Raw genomic sequence first — 24458 nt, forward strand, 5'->3', positions numbered from 1 at the left:
CTAGATTATGCTTTGGTTTTAGCTCACATTTGATACAGAGGTCACTTACGACTGGTAAATGACCCATAATTATTGATTTGATGTAAGTACGTCAAATGTCCAGTGCACAGTGACCAAATAATTTCTGTTCCTTGTGCAGTTACTGAATGCATCACGGGGGCATTTCGTGTTCTACGAGCTCTTGTTACTTTCAAAATGACATAATGCACGTGAATATCATTCAACTCGTCTATTTCAGTATTGTAATGTAAAAGTTGTTACCTCGCTTTTTACGTTCATAATCTTCGCCGTACTGTTGAGGCATAATTTTTTCTCGATGATATATATTTGTCTCGTGTTTTTGTTGCTGTGGAAAACAAAAAATATACTTAACCAAGGCGTGTAACAGTCTGAATTTAAACATCGGATTGCTTAAACTTCTTTTGTAATGTTCCAATGTGAGTTAAAAGAATTTTTACTCTTTATGTAAGCAGTTTCATTTATCATATTATGAAGATAGAACGAACATAAAATAGCAGTTTGACTAAGTAAAATATTCACACTAAACTGTTAATAAATACGGTAACGTTATTCTTTAAAAGGACACACAAAGGGGTCGAGGGGTGATTTGCTTTAACATGATTTTTCTCCACATTCTGAAGAATAAACACGCATGCACGTACGCACGCACGCACGGAAACATTAAATATCCATATATTAAAAGATATATTGAGCTACTGTGACCTCGTTATAAAGCTATTGGCGAAAGAGTATTTGTAAAGTATCTTTAACGATACACAAAAAGAGTTTCAAACGCTATTCGCCGTAAACGAGCATATCAGGTAAATGTCGAGTATTAAACCTGATGATTTATCAAAATTTCGTTCAACAAACATGATATTTTTTATCCCTTTCGAAGTTAATAAAGGATGTGCCTATTTTTCAGTTTGTCAATTTAAACTGTTTAACCACAAACAAAATTAAACACATTAATTTTACATGCTTGCTGCAAAAATGATACTTGTTTAGTTTCATGTATTTTCAACATGTATATGTAAGATAGAAAGATAATGAAACAAGAGTTAGAAAGCAGCACATTTTGACTTCTTGGACTTTGTTGATAGTCACGGAAAAATAGACACTGTGCCCACCTTGTCATTAATTTGATTTGATGATAAATATAATGAAAATGAATTACCCGAATCATACTTGGCATGCTCTCAAACCTAACTCCAGACTTCTTCTCCTGTGTTTGTTTCAATGAAGTGGCTTCTTTAATTGTTGGAAGTCTGATAGCATCCCGAATTTTTCTTATTGTTGCCTCCCCAGCAGTTTTTATTTGATCTATACTTTCCTCTGTAATATTCTGCAAGTTGTCCGTACTATTCTTCGTTTTCTGTAGGAATGACGTTTCGCACGACTGTATTTTCTCAATAGCAACTTTTGTTTTATTATCAAGTTTCTTTTCTGCGGATCGAGAAGTTTCTAAAAATTCAGCTTTTGCTTTTTCACGGGATTCTGTTCCCTCTTTAGATTTCATCTCTATACTAGCAATGGCTGTTGCAATTTTCTGCTCAAGTTCTTTTCCCTTCTGATCAAAAGCTATATGTGCTGCTCTGATAACATCTCTTTCTGTCTCCTTTGTAATAATAAACGCATCATTCTTTATCTGAAGAAAAAAAATCAATGTCATATATTCTTATTGAAACTCTTTATTTGTCGTTGTAATACTTTTCAGAAACTGTGAGCTGCTTGAATTCTAAAATACTTTCACAACAATGTACCTTAATTGACCATCTACCAAATTCATTTAAATAAACCTCTTACCTAATTTGTACTCGTTTTGTTGTTCCATATCGTCAAAAATATACAGTTTTCACTGTGACTTTTCAAGATATATAAGAAACAGGACAATATATTTACACAGTTTTTAATACTACCTTATTCTTAACAGTTTACCTCTTGTAATTTCTTAACTGCTTCTACTGATTCTGGCCGTGCATGCAATTCTTTACCATCTTCGAGAATAGCTATCATATCATCGATGTAGTCGTTCACCCCAGAATCTTCTAACTCCATAGTTACCGAGTGAAATATGGCGTTTCTGGCTTGCCTGGTCTGAAATAATGTTTGAAGATTAGATTTGAAAATAAAATGCATACATCTGAATAATCGTTTTAGGTCAACTAAGCAGGTCTTGTATTTGCCCTGCATCTGTTTTGCGTCATTTTCCACTTTCATGCTTTCATGGTCAGGATAATGCTAGGTCACAAAGCCAAATTGATCAGAAAGTGTTAAATTCCTCAAGTTCCTAATTTATTCATATTTCAGAACTTTGGTTTTCCCCTTTTGTCGCCTTCAGTGGTAGTGTCAGATAATACATCACAGAAATTTTGCATGCAAGAAGGTTCCTCTAATACTACTGTTCTAAGTGCTTTCAAACTTTTAATATGCATTCGGCACCATGAGATGACCTCACAAAACAAGAACCAGAACTGTATCTTTTGTAAAAATGACGCATTTTTTTAAATTTTGAAATTGTGTAGAAGCATGTTTCTTAGGGAAGTTTTCAGATTTATCACTCACACATCTTTTGCATCATGAGTTGACTTTCATTTTGGCGATAGTATGTCCCGATTGCTAAAGCTTTTATGGGTTAGCTTGTTTTAAAGGACAGACAGACTAAGGGATCGAGGGGTGACCTGCTTTAACATGATTTTTTCTCCACATTCTGAAGAATACACATGATGTGTACCATACCAAAATTAAGTTTAAACATTGAACTATACCATTGTACTATTCTAATAGCATTTTATGCATCAAGATTCTTTAAAAATAACAAAATAAAATATGTAAAGGTCTATTGTATCACAAATTTCCCCTAAATTACCAGAAAAAAGAGTTTCAGATTTGGTATCTGACCGTTCCTCAGTGAATCAGAAGAGACATATTTCAAGAACGGGTTCATTTATTAAAAAAAATTGCGATGCACTTTTTAGCTCACCTGTCACATAGTGACAAGGTGAGCTTTTGTGATCACGCAGCGTCCGTCGTCCGTCGTCCGTCCGTCCGTGCGTTAGTCCGTCCGTCCGTAAACTTTTGCTTGTGACCACTCTAGAGGTCACATTTTTCGTGGGATGTTTATGAAAGTTGGTAAGAATGTTCACCTTGATGATATCTAGGTCAAGTTCGAAACTGGGTCACGTGCCATCAAAAACTAGGTCAGTAGGTCTAAAAATAGAAATACCTTGTGACCTCTCTAGAGGCCATATATTTCATGAGATCTTCATGAAAATTAGTCAGAGTGTTCACCTTGATGATATCTAGGTCAAGTTCGAAACTGGGTCAAGTGCCATCAAAAACTAGGTCAGTAGGTCTAAAAATAGAAAAACCTTGTGACCTCTCTAGAGGCCATATATTTCACAAGATCTTCATGAAAATTGGTCAGAACGTTCGCCTTGATGATATCTAGGTCAAGTTCGAAACTTGGTTACGTGCCGTCAAAAACTAGGTCAGTAGGTCAAATAATAGAAAAACCTTGAGACCTCTCTAAAGGCCATATTTTTCATGGGATCTGTATGAAAGTTGGTCTGAATGTTCATCTTGATGATATCTAGGTCAGGTTCGAAACTGGGTCACGTGGGGTTTCAAAAAACTAGGTCAGTAGGTCAAAAAAATAGAAAAAACCTTGTGACCTCTCTAGAGGCCATATATTTCATGAGATCTTCATGAAAATTGGTCAGAATGTTCCCCTTTGATGATATCTAGGTCAAATCGAAAGTGGGTCACATGTTAAAAAACTAGGTCAGTGGTCAAATAATAGAAAAAAACCTTGTGACCTTTTTAAATATTTCATGAGATCTCATGAAAATTAGTGAGAATGTTCACCTTGATGATATCTAGGAAAAAATTCAAACAGGGTACGTACCTTCGAAAACTAGGTCAATAGGTTTCAAATAATAGAAAACCTTGTGACCTCTCTAGAGACCATATTTTTCAATGGATCTTCATAAAAAATTTGGTCAGAATTTTTATCTTAAAAAATATCTAGGTCAAGTTCAAAACTGGGTCACATGAGCTCAAAAAACTAGGTCACTATGTCAAATAATAGAAAAAACGATGTCATACTCAAAACTGGGTCATGTGGGAAGAGGTGAGCGATTCAGGACCATCATGGTCCTCTTGTATAGGATACCCTTCAAAGGAAGAGATAATAAGTAAAGATTTTATATTTGAAAGTTTAAATTATCTTTTTGGCGTCTGATAGAGGAAAGTATGGTGAATTTATATGAAATAAAAACAAAAAATGTCCAAAACAATATCAGTTGACCTCCTAGCATATCCTAAGTGGAAGGGTTCAAATAGTTGAAAGCATTCATGCTAGACAGCTCTTGTTCCCAATAATTTATAAAATTTAAATCAAGTGCTACTATAAGGGCGGTAAAGGTAATGTAAATTTTATTTACCGTCGCTTTGTAAAACAATAAACATAAGCTCTGTAGAGCTTTTCAGCGACCCGATTAAAGAGTTATACCTTACCCCCAGCAATTAGCTGTTACTTATTTACAGCTGGGACAGCTTAGGCAATCGTGATAAAGTGTATTGCCCAAATACACACCGCAATGGGAGTAGCCAGAAATCGAACCTGGGGCCTTCACCTCCGTGGGAAAGCGTCTTTGCCCTCTCGACCAATGCTTCCTATGCGGGCAGTTAACTTAACGAGTGTTCATTGAATCCTATACCGGTACTAACATGATCTACACAAGTAACTGCCATCTCCACATGTATCCGGGGTGGAGGACGGAGGGACTTGAAGCTTAGCGTCTTTTAACCAGTCATCACGGAGAACGTATGTCCTGTCCACGCTATCCTTGTTGCGCTGAGCGGGAACACAGATGGCAGTAGCGTACCTAAGATACAGTATGGGTCGCCGAGCCATATACACTTAAATATATTACAATTGTTATGTTTTCTAAAGAAAAAAAAATGCCAAATAGTCATTTTGAAAATTTTTTGCCACTAAGACAATGAGCCAATGGCAAAAAAAAATTTTTCCTTAGAAAACATAACAATTGTAATATATTTAAGTGTATATGGCTCGTGGACCCATACTGTATCCTAGGTACGCTACTGCCACCTGTGAGCGGGAAGGATAAAATAAAGGTGAGGACTATTGACCTCGTTTGCAGTATACTAACTAATCGTGTAAGCAATTAAAAGCAACAAAAAACACTAGTTGATATAACATATAACTAACCTTGCAAAACTCATCATTGCCTGATATGATACACTGAATATGTGAATGAAGACTCTTGTTGTTAATTATAACATGTAGTAATCCAGAGCAATCGATTTCTGCAGCACTTGTCTTTTGAGCATACCCCTGTGCATTAATGAAACATTTAGCCACAGCCCACGGATCAGTGCACCACTTCTTGACATCTGTGTTTTTCCAAAACGGAGCCGGTGGCCTGGAGTTATGGACAGTCACAATGGTGTCATAAATTGCTCCACAAACGTTATTCGGACATACAATCTTCCCTCTTGGATACAAGCAGTTACAATTAGCCTGACCCAGAGGACAGTTCCTGCTGCTGATTCGAACGTGGTTTGGCATTAAAGTTTTTAAGTTGCAATTCCCACAGTTAACTGTAGTAACATTGCACGTTTGTTTAACAGAGTTAAGGATATCGACATGCTGTTGTCTTACGATATCATCCGAGAAAGGCTCTAACCCTTCTTTGAGATATCTTAATCCTAATCCTGCCTTGACCCAATTCCTGTACTTTTTATTTTCCAGTTGCAGTTGATGATTCATTTTAACCGTCAATGATACACCATGCCGGGTGTCAGGAGATGACTTTTAATAAAATTAACTAACATATGAAGACATTACAACTCTATTTTACAATAACCTGATAAATCCAGGTCGTGTACTGTATGTACACATCCTCTTTAATACCAAAGTTTACGCACTAAACAGCAGTCTATATATGGATGTTGGTTAGACGATGAGATGATTTCTGATGAACCATAAATTGTAAATATATTCTCTATGTTATCTTAAACGGCTGCTGAAAAAGTTTTACATACAGTTATAAAGTGAGTTAGAGTAAATCGATGACTCGATTACTGAAGTAAAGATCTGATTGGATATTGGGGGCGTACATTTCATCGTGCATAATTGTTGATTATTTCGGCAAACATTTTGGTTGTTTAACTGTGGTTTATTTCATGCTGATAGTTTGTTTGTTTGGCAGTTGGAATTGGTTTTGATGTTTTTAATTTGGCTGGTTGTTTGAATTTATGTGTTGATTGGTTCTTTTGAGTTTTAGAGTATAAATTGATTTTCTGCAATTTGGTTGTGAATTGTTTCGAATATATATTTTGTTCCGAGTTTTGGGCTTTGAATGGATCTTGGTTAAAGCTTGTGCTGGCCGAACATAAATATTGAAATGCTGATAAAGCTCGACGAAAAGCGGTGCAAATTTAGTTATTGCAGTAGAGAGAGTATTTGTGATGTGTGTTTGATTTAGGTGTAAATAGTACGTCACCATGCTTAGGTATATATTGTTTATACAATGAAATATATATACATTGTATAAGAAAAATATGAAAAAATACACACAAAAAATCAATAACAAAACAATAAAGTGCTCTAGTTTCAAAGGTAAAGGACGGTGCAAACAAGCTCCCTAACCGTTGGTTACACCAAATCCTGACAAACTGGGGGCTCGTCCGGGATCTTTACACATTGACAAATAACTATCAAAATATCGTTTCCTTGCATGTTGAAATACAGTATTGTGTTATTTTACGGTGTTTTGAAGTACTGAAAAAGTGTTGAAACGGCGCTCAACATAACGTTTTTCAGTTGAACAGTATTTGTTGAATACTGAATTTTAAGTGATGGAATATGATAAATGGGATTCGTTGGGCGAGAGATTAGGCTTAGAGACCATACGTTGCTTTTCATGGAATTGCATTCTGTGCATCATTGAAGGTTCCATGTGCACCAACGTATGAATACATTTGCAGATGTCTAGATTATATCCTTGTATTTATAACATGTGTAAATTTTAAGTTGTGCTCAACCGGGGGCTAGAGGGCTTGGGCGGTAGCTTGCATCCCCTCTACCGTCCATGAATAGGCTCAGTCAAACCGAGCCTGCAACATATTCGTTTATGTTGTTTGGCGTCCTGCGGTTTTCCACATTTTTGTGTTAAAGAAAAATGCCCTACTGGATTACGTGCAGAAGAAAGAAGCTGAGTGTCTCGAGAGGGACGAACGTATGGAACGGCGCGACCAGGAACGTCGGCGCGTAGATGGTGAAATGGACGAAAATACACGCTTATTCGAGGTCTTAGGCCAAAGCTTCCAAACTTTGAAGTGAATGAATACGACATGGATGCTTATCTTGAACGTTTTGAAAGATTTGCACATAGCACAGCGTGGGAAGAAGATACTTGGGCCATAAGTTAGCCGGAAAGGGTCTTGATGTGTACACTAGTATGCCCCCTCCCCCGGAACAAGCTCAGACTACCGGGCATTAAAAACAGCCGTTCTTAGAAGATACCAGCTTACGGAAGAATATTTTCGGGCTAAATTTAGAGAAAGTAAGCCAGAGCAAGGGGAGACGATATTTCAATTCATGGCTCGTATTGAAAAATACTTCAGCAGATGGACGGAAACGGCGGATGCCACAGATACTTACGACAAGTTGAAAGACTTGATTTTTAGAGAGCAGTTTACTAGGACCTTTTCACCGGACTTGGCTCTTTTCCTTAAGGAAAGGAAATCTAACAGTCGCAATGACGTGATTACTCCGGCGGAGCAGCACATAGAAGCTCATGGTGGCATTATTACGTACAGTAAGATTCCCAAACCTAACAGTCACCCCAAAAAATTCACACCACACCCGGTACCCCAAAGCCCCTGTCCTATGATAAGACGGTGCATAAGAAAGTCACATATTTTATTTGCAATAGAGAGGGCCATATTGCGAAAGACTGCCGAGACCAAAACAGGAAGCGATATGGGGCGGCTGCGTGATGTACAGTTGGCAGAAAGGAGGTAGTTCCCGCGATAGGCGTGATTCGTCACCAAAGAAGTGGCGTGCTAGATAAACAAGATGAGAAATGGGTTGGTCGTGATGCTAGTAAGATAGAAGCAACGGACACAGATGTAGCTGCTGTAGTCACAAGAGCTCAAGCAGAAAATGAGAAGAAGCCTATGAAACCACTTAAACTGCCTGTAGTTACAAAAAGATGAGATGACGATCGGGTTGGTCTGAAGATAAGTCGATGAACAGACTATGGAGATACGACAAAAGAGAAAAAGATTATGCCGACAAAACGTGGCAATAAGTACAGTCATGAGATAAGTAAAGACAATACGTCTGTACAGAATCTTTGAGACAGTGAAGGGCGATATGAGAACAGAAACCAAGCAGAAAGTGGTCCCGAAGATATACCAGAAACGAGTAATGTCCTTAGCACATGAATCTATAGTGGGCGGACATCTGTCAGTTTAATAAGAAAAGAGAAAATAATGCCTTAATGCCAAAAAATATTAACATTTAAAATATCCAAGCGACAGAAATTGTACTACAGGAATTCCAAAATTGTAAAGTTGAGACGGTAAAAACTAACAATAGGGGTCTGCAAAGGAACTTGTTCGGGTATGAACTGTCAGTAAAAAACCGCCAACGTCCTGTTGTCAGTCAAAAGACACTTGTGCATGAAATATCTGTCACATGTATCACAGAGGAATGACCAAATTACTCATATTTCTACCCCAAACGCTGCCGTCATAAATCTGTCGTTTTGCAATTTTTAAACAACTTTTATCGTGCCGTTTTTTTTTTTATAAATTTTGTGTAACTTATGGTATCTCCTCAAGCTCAAGTAGAGTCAAATTTCAAAGTGATAGCTACTATCCAAAACATTTGCAGATAACTCATTTTACCATTAATTTTAATAAAAGAAATATCAAACTATTGGTAAACAATTGTAAAACACAAATTAAAAATGTCAATATCATTTTTTTCTATGGTGCCTCAAGTAAACGGATTTATTGAGACAGAATTCATACTTCAACATTGAAAAAATAAGGTCGAATGCTGTGTTTCCGTTTTGAATTTTGCTTACTCCAATTAAAAATAACCTTAGGGCAGACGTAAAACCTACTTAAATTTCTTCCACAATATATAATGTTTTAGTTTAATCATATTTTATTGTAATCATCACACAAGATATTATGGTAATGTACATCAAGATAATATTATACAGATACATATGTAAATATATATACAACAGCAAACTATCATTATACAAGACATATATATTACTACTGTACATTAGGAAGTATTCAGTAACTTTGCGAATGTGTGATAATACAAAAGGGTTGGACCACAAGTTTTGCCAACATTAGAAATCGGTCCGTCCCTGTATATAATATACAATATATAATCTAAGAGTGAAAGCAAAATAGAGAACTTTCACCACGTGTAACTCAATATTTTTAAAGATGTGCAACTCTACCCCTTCTGTTTAAGTAGTAAATTCACTTTGAACACCAAGAAATCGGTTATAAGATTCATCTTTTTCCATTTGTGTACAAGAAATCAATAATAAGTCTTGAAAGAAGTAAAAACTTACTAGAAAATAAGGGGGGAAAAAATTGGTCCCAGTAGGGCTTGAACCTACGCTTCCCCCCCCCCCCCCCATAAGAATTGCAGTAAAAATTTAACATAGCAAAATGGCTCATCATGATAACTGTGACATATAAGAAAAAAATACATTAGATTTGATAATCTACTAAATGATTTATTTAAGGCAAAATAACAATATATCATCATAAATAAGCAAAATATTGAACAAACATTTTAATTTGTTTGAAACGCCAACCTAGCTGCTTTCAATTTCGATTTATAAAGCGTATAACTTAGAATTCGTCCAGAAGTCTGCGACGTTTATATATAGCTACTTAATGTATAACATAAAACATTCCATTATATGCCAACATCTATAGGCGTGTATATAGCATATTTAATGTACAACATAAAACATTTAGTTATATAAGTTAATAGAAATATGAGAATATAATATCTATCATATTACTTAGAAAAATAATATCAAAGGTTGAAAAACTGTTGTGAACTTACCTAAATAGAACAGATAGTGCTTAAAATTTAAAATTATGAAACACGTTAAACAGCGAACGTTGAACGCTCAACATAAAACATTTAAGACCAAGTATAATACGTGCATCTTGATTTGATCATTTTGAATAATGTTGTTTCAGTTTTTCTGAAACTTCTTTTTTGACTTCCAGGTAGTTAGTTCTCCTGGCAAGTAGTAACCCGTAAAGCCATTGATAGATATATAACAGAATAGAATTTTGCTGTCCCACCTGGACCTTATCTAATCCTGAGTAAAAGGGCAGGTCGCCTTGTGCCTAAAACAAATCCAGACAATTCAGATTTTTGTTTTTGTTCTATTGAAATCCACTCTCTGAGCATAATGCCAGTTAGTCCAACCAGACATCTAGAAACTTCTCTGTTAAGGCGTAAAAAATGTTTGTTTCCGGTATCCCGACCTAACCTAAATTTTTGGCCCGACCCTAAATGTTTTTATGCCCCCGGCATCTACTGATGCGGGAGGTATATAGTGATGGTCCTGTCCGTCCGTTCGTCCGTCCGTAGGAGGTTAATCAAATGGGACCGTTTCGTCTAGCATCAATACCCCTCACTAGAATGACTTGATACTAATGCAGATGTAACCTGTGACCTTTCCTCATCTTCAGACATAACCTGACCTCAGTTTGACCTTGACTTTGACCTCATTTTGGACTTAGGTTGCTTTATATGGGCCATCTCTTGGTTAACCAAATGGGACCGTTTCGTCTAGCATCAATACCGCTTACAAGAATGAATTGATACTAATACAGATGTAACCTGTGACCATTCCTCATCTTCAAACATCACCTGACCTCAGTTTGACCTTGACCTTGACCTCATTTTGTTCTTAGGTTGCTTTATATGGGCCATCTCTTGGTTAACCAAATGGGACCGTTTCGTCTAGCATTAATACCGCTTACAAGAATGAATTGATACTAACACAGATGTAACCTGTGGCCATTCCTCATCTTCAAACATCACCTGACCTCAGTTTGACCTTGACCTCATTTTGGACGTAGGTTGCTTTGTATCGACAAGGATGCCACTGGGGGCATCAAGCGTTTATTGAACGCAACTCCTTGTTTATGGCCTTGGAAAACATTTTTTTTCTCAACTTTTTAACAAAAATTTGCAAAACTGCACTTTTTATGCTTTAAACTTGGTCAGTGATGTTAGAAATCAACTTACTGAAGCTCCAAAGGCATAACCCCTTTCTTGTATTCAGTTTTTGACACAAAAATAATTTCCGAAAAGTCTCACTTTATTAAAAAAAAAAATCCCCCCCCCCCCCAAAAAAAAATCCGACCTACCTACCCTAATTTTTTGAGCATGTTATCGGAAACAAAGATTTTTAGGCCTAATTGAGCAATGGCAAACGTAATAAAAGAATGCAATTTTCGTTGTTTCGGGTTTGTCCGCAGCGCCAGGAAGACGCAGCGAGATATTCAACATAAACCGCTACGTAAAGAAATGTTCTAAATCAGCCACGTACATGTATATTAATTAATAATAAGTGCAGAATGTCACCATTCCATTGTTTGTACATGTAGCAGAAAAAGACAATGAGTAGTACTTGAATGCTTGACAAAGATAAGATAAAATACTGAACTGATACACTTATTATCGGTCTTTCATTGCTAATATTTATCTTGATTGCGTTATGCGCTTCCGCAAGATCATCTTATAAATTTAATTGTTTTTTATAATTCTGACTATTGAATTGAAAAAAAAACAAAAAAAAAAAACTGTAAGTCTGTACATGTACAGTCCGTGTCTGATAACTTCGGAGTGACTATTTGGACGAGTCCAAGTGAGGAGGGTAATCGATAATTATCATTATCTAAGTACATAATTTTATATTATACTACTAATGGAACGCTTACTTTGACGTAGAAGATTAGTACCGGGCGTAGAGCGTTAGCCTTACACAGTGTTTTTATTAGTCCCCTACTGGTTGAAAACCAGTTTCGGGGACTATAGGAATGCACTTTTCCGTCATTCCGTCCGTCTGTCCGTCCGTCCGTCTGTCCGTCCATCCGTCCGTCCGCAATTCCGTGTCCGGTCCATAACTCTGTCATCCATGAAGGGATTTTAATATTACTTGGCACAAATGTTCCCCATGTGAGACGACGTGTCATGCGCAAAACCCGGCCCCTAGCTCAAAGGTCAAGGTCACAATTGGAGGTCAAAGGTCAACAGGGCTTTTTCCGTCCGGTCCACAACTCTCCCATCCTTAAGGGATTTTAGTATTACTTGGCACAAATGTTCCCCATGATGAGATGATGTGTCATGCGCAAATCCCGGACCCCTAGCTCAAAGGTCAAAGGGCACAATTGGAGGTCAAAGGTCAACAGGGCTTTTTTCCTGTCCGGTCCATAACTCTCCCATCCATGAAGGATTTTAATATTACTTGCACAAAAGTTCCGCATGAGGAACGACGTGTCATGCGCAAAACCTGGACCCTAGCTTAAAGGCAAGGTCACAATTGGAGGTCAAAGGTCAACAAGGCTTTTTCCTCTCCCGGGCCATAACTCTCCCATCTATGAAGGGATTTTAATATTACTTGGGACAAATGTACCCCATAATAAGACGATGTGTCATGCACAAAATTTCAAACCCCTAGCCAATGGTCAAGGTCACATTTAGCAGTCAAATGTTAACTAGCATGAAAAAGGTTTTGTTCGTGTCCGGTCCATAACTCTGACATTCATTAAGGAATTTTAATATCACTTAGCACAAGTGTTCCCCATGATGAGACGACGTGTCATGCACAAATCCCAGACCCTTAGCTCAAAGGTCAAGGTCACAATTGGGGGGGCAAAGGTCAACAGAGTTTTTTTCCTGTCCCATCCATAACTCTGCCATCCATGAAGGGATTTAATATTACTTGGCACAAATGTTTTTCCCATGATGAGACAAAATGTCATGCGCAAAGCCCGACCCTTAGCTCACAGGTCAAGGTCACAATTGGAGGTCAAAGGTCAATAAGGTTTTTTTCCCTGTCCGATCCAGAACTCTGTCATCCAACAGGGATTACAATATTACTGGCATAAATGTTTTCCCCTGATGAGACGACGTGTCATGCGCAACACCCAGTACCCTAGCTTAAAGGTCAAGGTCACACTTTGAGATCAAAGGTCAAGAGGATTTTTTTTCCTGTCCGGTCTATAACTTTGTCATGCAAAGCAGGATTTAGATATCAGTTGGCACAAATATTCCCCTGGAGGAGACAACATGTCATGCGCAAGAACCAGGTCCCTAGGTCTAAGGTCAAGGTCATATTTAGAGGTCAAAGGTCAAATTCAAGAATGACTTTGTACGGAACATTTTTTCTTCATGCATGGAGGGGATTTTGAGTAACTTTGACCAAATGTCACCACCATGAGGCACCCCTTTTTTTTAGAATTACGTCCCTTTTTTGTTACTATAAATAGATTTTATTGTAACTTTTTTATTACTGGCGGTAGAGAAAAATCGAGACCACTTTTCTGTGGTACAGCATGCATGTTACAACCAATTTTTAGGTGTATTTTGACCTATCTCTACAAATAAGAAAAATCAACAACAACACGTGTAGCGTTTGTTCATAGATAATTATTAACTTCCAACGTTTCGGCGTTAAGCCTTCCTCAGGGAAGAATAACAATAAAAACAACGGACGTGACGTCGTTATACAACGTCGCGTAAAAAGGCGGTAAAATGTATACAAAATTTAGATCTACATTATTTACAATGTTGAATAAATTGAAAATAACGTTCCTTTAAACGGATTTAACAAACATACCGAGTAAATTGTCGGATAGTGTTTATACAAAATTTCCTATACTTATGTTTTTTTTTTTTTTTTTTTTTTTTTTTTTTGACCTATCTCTACCTGGTAAAGAGTTTCTTGTGGACTTATATTATAAAGATTTTTTTTTTTATAGATTAATTTCCCTTTGTTGTTACTATAAATAACTTACATGATAACATTTTTATAATCAGCCAAAAAAATTCAATATGAAAACAACTGTAGGTTTTTATATATATATAAATTTTAATCCAAGTGTTTTGTTATAACATATTGTATATATAGTACAATATTGTTTATACATCATTGACAGATATCAGTCCATTATGTTATACTGCAGTAGAGAAAATTAGGTGCCTTCCAGTAGGGGACTTTGTATTGCATGGCAATACTTCATTCACTTGTTTCCATTGTCACGTTGGTTCGAATCCCTCCGTGATTTATACTTTTTTTAAATCTTTGTTTTTTATTTATGTTTTAATCACATTTTTTTTCCAAAGACAATTGAAAATATTCAAAATGCAGTAATACAGCACTACGGTATACAATAACGAACTGAAATATGGAAAAATGATGATGCTTTGAAATAACCCTTTAAACATTTTGTAGTATGCATTTAGCCATCATTCTTATACTGAACAATGTTTTTCTTTGCAACGACGACGTGAACGCCTCGGACATGTTGACTGCACTAATATTGGCAATATACTAGAGAGGAATTTAACCTGCACGAAATTTCCGAGTGTTTTCGTGACTATGCATTCATAATACGGTGTGTTTACGCAGCTGATGGCTGGTCACCTATAAACAGAAATTAATTTAATAATATTTCTATCTAAATATATTAATATATTCCAGGAAAAATGAATGATTATGGTGGTTACCCTGAAAGAGAAACCAAAATAAAAAAATAAAACACTAGTACTTACCTCGATTCGAACCTACGGCCCGCAAAATTGAACATTTCAAACATCAATGCTTACCACTGAGCTACCGGGACTGACAGACGTGTTGCAATAAAATTTATTGTTTGTTTGTTAGTTTTATAAGTCCAGAAAACATAAACAAACGTGACGTCACTCCGAAGTTATCAGACACGAACTGTATATTCATGCTTTTCTCATAGTCTGTGTATAAGTTCGACCACGTTTTTTGAGCCGTGACTAATTTATGCAGGACGGTTGATTCGCCAAAAAAGGGTAGGTACGTATATGTATTACATACTAAAGCGGTATAAGTTATTGATAAGTTTAAGCGATGCATGGCTCATTGGATATGGCGTTGGCTTAAGAAACTTGCTTTTCGAGGTTCGAGCCTTGGTAAGTTTACATTTTTTATTTTTTTTTTTTATAATCGTTTGTTTCAATATACATTGCACAAGAAAATTGTGCAGTTCATTGATTCGATTTGTTAATGATGTGTTAGCTAGTCAGAAATACTTGACGTTCAAGTTGAGATGGCGCATGTGAAAGACCTTATCACGGAGGGTTTGCAAACAGTTTCATCTTCAGATTGGTCTAGGTGTATTGGCAATGTACTGTCAGTTGAACAGAAACTCTGGCAATATATAAGAATTCGTGCAGAAATCGGTGACACTTTGCTCAGAAATCCGTCAATAAAGTTTGTCAGAAGTTCTTCCGTCCGTCCGTCAGTCTGTCTGTCCGTGTATGCCTTTTTTCGTCCGTCAGTATGTCCGTCCACTTTTTTGTCCGTAATCCTTAAACTATTAAAGGGACATTGTTGAAGCTTTGAAAGAGACTATGTATACAAGCCAAAACTTTGCTTACTTTTGGAATTACCGTTCCCCCCCCCCCCCCCCCCCCCCCCCCCCCCCACTTTATTATCTTCAAGTTACTTATAGCATGTTTATCTTGAGCATAACTTTAATCCTATGGAAGAGGTATTGTTTAAAGTTCACATAAAGACAGAGGTCATTGCAAAGTTCTACAAGGACGTTAACTCTATCTTGCTTATTTTGTAAATTATTCCCCTTTTTAATTAATCATAACACATTTGTCCGCAGCATAACTCTCAAATTATTAATTTAATATTGCTAAAATTTCACACAATAACAGAGGATATCGTGTGAAAATGTAGTGTATAATAGCACGTTACCATGCATACTTTTTTAAATTATCTCCCTTTATTTGATTTACTCGCAAAGTTTGTTTGCAGCTTTACCCTAAATTATTATAGGAGTTCTGTTTAAACTTCGCTCAATGATATTGCGAGAAATTGTAATTTGTACAAGACCAATGACCCAACCTTTCTTACTTTTTTGATGATTTCCCTTTATTAAACATAACTGCATAAATCGAAGCGTAAAAGGGATATTAATCAAACTACGTACAAAGATGTGAGAAGATACTGAGGGAGAGAGCAGCGTACAACTTACTCATTATTCTTTCGGTGTAAAATTTATGAAATCTATGAAAGACATTCTATTTAACTCTCGCAATGACAGAGGTCATTAAGAGAGAGTGCAGTGTACATTTATATCTCTACTTTGCTCACTTTTTGAATCATCCCCCTTTATTAAAATATTTCTGAACAGTGTCAGAGAGAATAGTCATGACTGCAAGATATTTCGAGTTAACACCAATGTAATCGTGATAAATATAGACGTCAAAAATAATACGAGCCGCGCCATGAGAAAATCAACATAGTGCGTTTGCGACTAGCATGGATCCAGACCAGGATCCGCGCAGTCTGGTCAGTAGACTAGCCACTAGACTGATAATAAATATACTAATACATCTTTCCTTTTTTTGACGTATTCAATTTCATAGACACAAAAGCCAGTCTATTTTAGAGATTTTCACAGAGGAATAATGTTGAAATGATATTGGACATAGGATATAGACTGGCTCCGTTCACTACATTCAGTCATAAAAATGTAAAAGATATATCATAGTCTAGGAGCTAGTCTATCTGGTCAAGATCCATGCTGTTCGCTAATGGCAATAGGTTTTTGAAAGCGAACAGCATGTATCCTGACCAGACTGCGCGGATATTTGGCTAGAAAATTACGTTTCTTGACCTTCATGCCGGTCGAAAAATTAAAATTCCACACTTTTTCTTTCAGTATATACCTTGTCTGTATAAAATGCGTACAAACTCCAGTGCTTTTTTTTTTCAGAAATAAATATAAACGGAACGAAAAAACGCACGCATGTAGGGAACTTTTAAATAATCAAAAATTAAAGGCACTGATCTCTAGATATTACGACAACAAAAAAAAAGGATTTTTTCAAAAGTTTCTCTCTCTTTTTTTTTTACTTTGCATTTTTACAAGAAAAAAAGAAATCATGTTCTAAAGTTTATAATATTTGAAAAAAAACTTCAAGTTTAAAGAAAGATAATTTAGTCAAAACCTTTAGGCCAGTGCCTTTTAAAAGTGATACTCTGACACGATATCGTCACAGTTACATTGTTTACATCTTCTGGTTTCAGTTGCAAAAACATCCCACTACATAAAACAGATACAATGTCCTTATTTATCTTCAAATTGCCATTTCGACATTAAACAGATACCATACATTAAAGAGTATTGGCAGGGCTGTTGATTAATATACTCCTATCTTCATGAAAAATTTACAAGAATCATTTATGACTATTTTATTTCTTTTATTCCTTTTGTCTTTACTCTAAGTCTTTGAATCTACCATTATTTAGTAATAAATTGAACTCAATTGATCAACGTAAATCAATTGATCACAGTAAAGTGTTTTGGGTTAAAATTTGCTTTTTTCGCTTTCGCTTAAGATAACATGAAGTTGTTTTGGATATAATTTAACAATGTCTTTTGAAATAAATAAAAGACAAAAAAAACCGTCAAATAGTAGACTTTTTGGATTTTTTTTCAGCTTCAAATAGATTTATTTATCTAAACTGGAGAAACATTTGATTTTTTTCTAGACTGTCAAAGTTCCCAGCGGAAATTAAAATAAGTGACATCCAAGCAGTACATGTATACATATATACTTTGACTCATCGGCAGGTGTTTAGGAAAGACAGGCAATATGGATATACATGCACAACATGTATATTAAAGTTTTCATAGCAAAATATCAATACTAATTAAACGTATAGTGCCTACATGAGAAATTCACTGTATTACGTGACACTGCGAAAATAATCAAAATAATCAAGCTTGTAGATGTAATTCAGGATGCAGCGATGTCACACCGACTCGGAAACTAAAATTGTGAACTGGAATAATGTGGCAAGTGAAAACGAAAATCGTCTTTGTGATTCTGATACATATTTGTAGACACATTTCTTTGTTTAGATGCCAAGAAATAGACAAGCCGCGAGGACGTAAGTTAAATAGCTATTCTTATTTTCTATTTTTTTCAAAAAGCAAAATAAAAGATAAAACGGCATTTGCCTTTGCAGTGCTGTCTTATGTACATAATTATGGAATTTATACTGCTGTTATGTTTTTATACTTGCGAGAAAAAACTGTTGTCACATATACTTTACATTGTTTGTAGTTCATTCGATCAATATCCATGGTGGACAACAGTTCCTTATCCCAGAAAACATATGCCCTATATACCTACAGTACTAGTATCTGTTTAAAAATGATAAGCTGCAGACCATGTGACACAAGGACGCGTGCTCATGCTGACAAGTAAGGGGGTTTAGGTGCGATTGGGTGTTTATTGTTGGTATTGATAACATTTTCAAAATGTTTTTGCACATTACGAAATTTCCCAACAGCTGGCAAGTTGTTCGTCCAATAATTGTTAATTTTCATTTTCTTTGCAGTCCCGAGGTGTTTTTAAAAGCACAGTTATTATACTTGTGTGCAGCTTCGATAATGCAAATTAAAGGAGAAAAGTACCATTTGAGCCGCGTCATGAGAAAACCAACATAGTGCGTTTGCGACCAGCATGGATCCAGACCAGCTTGCGCATCCGCTCAGTCTGATCAGGATCCATGCTGTTCGCTTTCAAAGCCTATTGCAATTAGAGAAACTGTTAGCGAGCAACATGGATTCTGATCAGACTGCGCAGATGCGCATGCTAGTCTGGATCCATGCTGGTCGCAAACGCCTATGTTGGTTTTCTCATGGCGCGGCTCATTTATAGAATTAACTAGAAAACAGAAATTACTGAATGATAAAATCTGCATGAGAACAGAACGCATCAAAACAAAATAAAATTAGATCCTGTTCATGAAAGGTAGTCAAAGATGCAACAACTCTCTTCCGCCGGTAAATACAACATTTCACAGCCCGCACACTTAGCTCAATAGGGAGAGTGCAGATCTGCGGATCGTGGGTCCGCGAGTTTGAGCCATGGGCGATGCGTATGTTCTCCGTGACGATTGATAAAAGACACTGTGTATCAAATCAGTCGTCCTCTACCGCTGATTTATGTGGAGAAGTTGGCAGTTACTTGCGGAGAACAGGTTTGTACTGGTACAGAATCCAGGAACACTGGTAAGGTTAACTGCCCACCATTACATAACTAAAATACTGTTGAAAAACGGCGTTAAACCCAAAACAAACAAACAAAACAACATTTCACTTGCCGTTTTGAGTATAAGGATCTTACATGCCTGCCTGTGTAAGACGGGGTTTTCCCTACCCGAGGGACAGTGTGGAATGGAAAACCGAGCGTAAGCGAGTCTGATATAACGCTTTGGATACATATATGATCAAAACAACAAAACATAAGAATATTTCTTGTTTTGTTACAGTTTATTTTGACAGTTTCAGTTCGTTTCCAAAATGTTGTTAATAGTAATACATGGTCCAGAATGTAACATCCCCATACGAGCGAGATGTTGAAACGAATAGCCATTGACAATTTTGTCTTCAATTAAATTCTTAAAGAAATTACGCAATGCCATCGGTTCGACGATATCAACCCGGTGACTATGTATTTAAACAGCAGTTCAGCGCACTATGCGTGTACGCGTAACATGAAAACGACGTCAAAATGTAATAATGGATATATGTGAAATGTATACGTACGTAAAGTTCTAGTTGAATTGGTATCAAAAACGATGTGAGAACATTTTATAAGTTTTCGTTTATTTATTAGATGAGAAAGTCATTTAATTTTTTCATTGACTTTAATGCAAGTATTTCATAGCTATGACATTTAACCATTTTTTTTTTGGAAGTTTTGGAAACCCATATGGGCGACTCCTCCAGAAGACTGTTATTTACGTTAGTGTAAAGCACCGTTACACTAAATGTTAGTAATTTTATTTGAAGAATAAGAGAAGATGTGTATGTACTAAAAACTGCATCGAGAAATACGCACTCGTTCTTTATCGGAATAACGTAGCGCTACTACAGTCTGTTATTATTGCCGCTACCGAAAATCGATCGGCGTGAAGTTGGCAGTACAGCAGTAGCAGCAGTAGTAGCAGTTAACTGCTGCTACTGCCAGCAGTTACAGCAGTTAACTGCTACTACTGCCAGCAGTTACAGCAGTTAATAAGTTGTTACACTAGTTTATGTTACTGACATTAGATATTTTGTTTCCCTTTCTTCACAATAGACATTCATATCAGAACATCAAAATGCTGTCTCATATTGCCATTTTCCCTTTATTTACTGTTATTTTACAGAGGGATGCGCTCCCTGTCCCCACACCCATGCTCCTACGCACGTGGTAAAGTATGTTTCAACAAGTTTGATGTAATTAATTCCCCTGATTTACTCATTATGAAAATGAAAGTGGAAAAATCGCGATTTTCCAGACAGTTACATGTAAATGGTTTCGTAAGTGGCCCGGGTACGTTTTCTTAATAAAATGAATAAATGTATTTTATAGGCATAAATATTCATTGGATTATCTTTAATGATTACTGAAGTGAAGATATGAATAAATATTGACAAAAAGTTGCTTGCGATAAAATCGGATTTCCTGGCTCCGTATAGACAATTACAATGAAACTAGATTTATGTATCAATACTTCGCACAAGGTAGATTTAAGAAAGAGAAAAGTCTGGGGGTCCCCAGCTCCGCCCCAGACCTTTATTAGCGGATCGGACCGGGTGGCCGTTGTAGAGAGAGTTGTCCCCCACCAGGCACGGTTGGCCGCCATTCCGGGAAAACTCTTGTTTGGGAGGAACCCGGGTCGAGGTGTGAGGCGGGGGTGGGTCGGTGGTGGCCTAAAATCGTTCCAGCAGTTAATAGGAGGTCCCTACGGGACCTTTATCTAGGGTTGAGACCGGGTGGCCGTTGTAGAGGTTGGCGGTCTATGGGGGGGGGGGGGGGGGGGGGGGGCAGCATAGTGGCTATTCCGGGAAAACTCTTGTTTACTCGCGAGCGGGTCTCAAAGTTGGTTTCAGGCCATTTTCGGAATTTTTCAATTTTTCCAGTTTGGACGCCCCCAGCTCCGCCCCAGACCTTTATTAGCGGATCGGACCGGGTGGCCGTTGTAGAGAGGGTTGTCCCCCACCAGGCACGGGTGGCCGCCATTCCGGGAAAACTCCTGTTTGGGAGGAACCCGGGTCGAGGTGTGAGGCGGGGGTTGGTCGGTGGTGGCCTAAAATCGTTCCAGCAGTTAATAGGAGGTCCCTACGGGACCTTTATCTAGGGTTGAGACCGGGTGGCCGTTGTAGAGGGTGGCGGTCTATTGGGGGCCAGCATAGTGGCTATTCCGGGAAAACTCTTGTTTACTCGCGAGCAGGTCTCAAAGTTGGTTTCAGGCCATTTTCGGAATTTTTCAATTTTTCCAGTTTGGACGCCCCCAGCTCCGCCCCGGGGCGGGTGGCCGTTGTAGAGGGTGGCGGTCTATGGGGAGCCAGCATAGTGGCTATTCCCTCTACAACGGCCACCCGGGGCGGGTGGCCGTTGTAGAGGGTGGCGGTCTATGGGGGGCCAGCATAGTGGCTATTCCGGGAAAACTCTTGTTTACTCGCGAGCGGGTCTCAAAGTTGGTTTCACGCCATTTTCGGAATTTTTCATTTTCTTCAGTTTGGGCGCCCCCAGCTCCGCCCCAGACCTTGAGTTTTGGATCGGACCGGGTGGCCATTGTAGAGAGGGTTGTCCCCCACCAGGCACGGGTGGCCGCCATTCCGGGAAAACTCTTGTTTGGGAGAAACCCGGGTCGAGGTGTGAGGCGGGGGTGGGTCGGGGGTGGCCTAAAATCGTTCCAGCAGTTAATAGGAGGTCCCCATGGGATCTTGAGTTTGGGTCGAGACCGGGTGGCCGTTGTAGAGGGTGACGGTCTATGGGTGGCCAGCATAGTGGCTATTCCGGGAAAACTCTTGTTTACTCGTGAGCGGGTCTCGAAGTTGGTTTTAGGTCATTTTCGGAATTTTTCATTTTCTTCAGTTTGGGCGCCCCCAGCTCCGCCCCAGACCTTGAGTTTTGGATCGGACCGGGTGGCCATTGTAGAGAGGGTTGTCCCCCACCAGGCACGGGTGGCCACCATTCCGGGAAAACTCTTGTTTGGGAGAAACCCGGGTCGAGGTGTGAGGCGGGGGTGGGTCGGGGGTGGCCTAAAATCGTTCCAGCAGTTAATAGGAGGTCCCCATGGGATCTTGAGTTTGGGTCGAGACCGGGTGGCCGTTGTAGAGGGTGACGGTCTATGGGTGGCCAGCATAGTTGCTATTCCGGGAAAACTCTTGTTTACTCGTGAGCGGGTCTCAAAGTTGGTTTTAGGTCATTTTCGGAATTTTTCATTTTCTTCAGTTTGGGCGCCCCCAGCTCCGCCCAAGACCTTGAGTTTTGGATCGGACCGGGTGGCCATTGTAGAGAGGGTTGTCCCCCACCAGGCACGGGTGACTCTTGTTTTGGAGAAACCCGGGTCGAGGTAGGGCGGTGTTTCCAAGGATAACTCTTGTTTTTAGGAACTCGGGGCTGAATGCCGCTTGAGTGGTTTTCTTTTAGCAGTAAATACACCAGAAATATATTCGAAACTGGTAAACTCCTCTCGTTTGCCGTAACAGGAACCTTGCTTTTTGCTGTCATAAACATTTTTCTGCTAGCCGTAAGAGGAGCCTTGTAAACATTTAATCGCTGGAAGTTACATGTAAAAAAAAGTGGTATACTGGTCTTATAAACCATTTGACTGCTGCCAGTAACACACAGAAAACTCTAAAACTGCTTTCATTGGTCATTTCACTGCTGGAAGTGACATGCTCTCATTACGGTGTCCCGTTTGGACAATCTTGACATTTTATTGAATCCTAAATCGCGATGTACGATGGTACGATGACGAAAACGCGATGGTGCGATGGCACGATGATGAAACAACGTTGGTACGATGGTGAAAACGCGATGACACGATGATGAAATCGCGATGATGCGATGACACGATGGTGAAATGTCGATGTAATATCGCGTTTTCATCATCAAAACATCGCGTTTTCACCATCGTATCATCGTACCATCGCGTTTTCACCATCGTATCATCGTACCATCGCGTTTTCATCATCGTACCATTGAGTTTTCGCCATCGTGCCATCGCGTTTTCATCATCGTACCATCGCATTATAACCATCGTACCATCGCGTTTTCACCATCGTGTCATCGCGTTTTCACCATCATACCATCGCATTTTCACCATCGTACCATCGCCTTCCGGTGGTCATGCGCAGTGGTACAGTTTATGTGTCAGTAAAATACAGGCTTGATACAATTTCATTTTCACATTGCACTATATAACTTCTACATCCTGACAAGAATAAGCTGAGTTTGAATAATATCATGTGACTATTACACCCAGCTTTTTATTTACTTTCATGCATACATAAAATACAAAGGACGTGGCCTTGAAGGTTTTACAGTTTTAATGAACTGAGCACTGAACATTATGTAAAACATATTGCAAAACAGCAGAATCTAAATGGTAAATTTCTTCTCACAAAATACATTCAGATACATTCATCTATTGTTGACAAAAGTACAAGTGCACGGGACTACGCATTTCCAGCCGGAAGGCGATGGTACGATGGTGAAAACGCGATGGTACGATGGTGAAACCACGATGGTACGATGATGATAACGCGATGGCACAATGGTGAAAACGTGATGGTACGATGATGAAACCACGGTGGTACGATGATGACAACGCGATGGCACGATGGTGCGATGGTGAAAACGCGATGGTACGATGATGAAAACGCGATATTACATCGACATTTCACCATCGTACCATCGCACCATCGCGATTTAATCATCGTGCCATCGCGTTTTCATCATCGTACCATCGTTGTTTCATCATCGTGCCATCGCGCCATCGCGTTTTCGTCATCGTATCCTCGTGCATCGCGGTTTAGAATTAAATAAAATGTCACGACGGGAGAGACTTTTAAACCATTTAACTGCTGGTATTACATAGTTTATAGGAGAATTTAAGGGTAAATGGGACAATTTCCTTGATAGGGCAAACATTTTCCTACGGGCAGAATTTCTTTAAACTTTGTATACTTACTGAGAATCAAGTTTAAAACAAAAATATGTATTAAAATCATAGGTATCCAGGCTTGATCCTGAATTTTCTGCCCTTGAAAGTCAGTTTCAAGGGCAGATA

General features: G+C 38.3%; 2 protein-coding genes across 2 annotated transcripts in view; one reads left to right on the forward strand and one right to left on the reverse strand.

The window, feature by feature from the left end:
• Positions 1-229: 229 nt before the first annotated feature.
• LOC123545283 (uncharacterized) lies at positions 230-5901 on the reverse strand. Its single transcript, XM_053530244.1, has 4 exons — positions 5237-5901; positions 1939-2097; positions 1178-1648; positions 230-346 (listed from the first exon to the last, which is right to left on the reverse strand). The coding sequence occupies exons 1-4, from the start codon at positions 5795-5797 to the stop codon at positions 230-232; spliced, it is 1308 nt and encodes a 435-aa protein (XP_053386219.1). The 5' UTR covers positions 5798-5901.
• Positions 5902-17890: 11989 nt separating this feature from the next.
• LOC123525477 (SCO-spondin-like) overlaps positions 17891-24458 on the forward strand; it is a 59307-nt gene continuing 52739 nt past the window's right edge. The window contains exon 1 of the mRNA XM_045304554.2: positions 17891-18269. Within this exon, the coding sequence (XP_045160489.2) occupies positions 18170-18269 (100 nt within the window). The 5' untranslated portion in view covers positions 17891-18169. The remainder of the gene's footprint in view (positions 18270-24458) is intronic.

This window comes from Mercenaria mercenaria, chromosome 1, assembly GCF_021730395.1.
Source record: "Mercenaria mercenaria strain notata chromosome 1, MADL_Memer_1, whole genome shotgun sequence".
Taxonomy (NCBI): domain Eukaryota; kingdom Metazoa; phylum Mollusca; class Bivalvia; order Venerida; family Veneridae; genus Mercenaria; species Mercenaria mercenaria.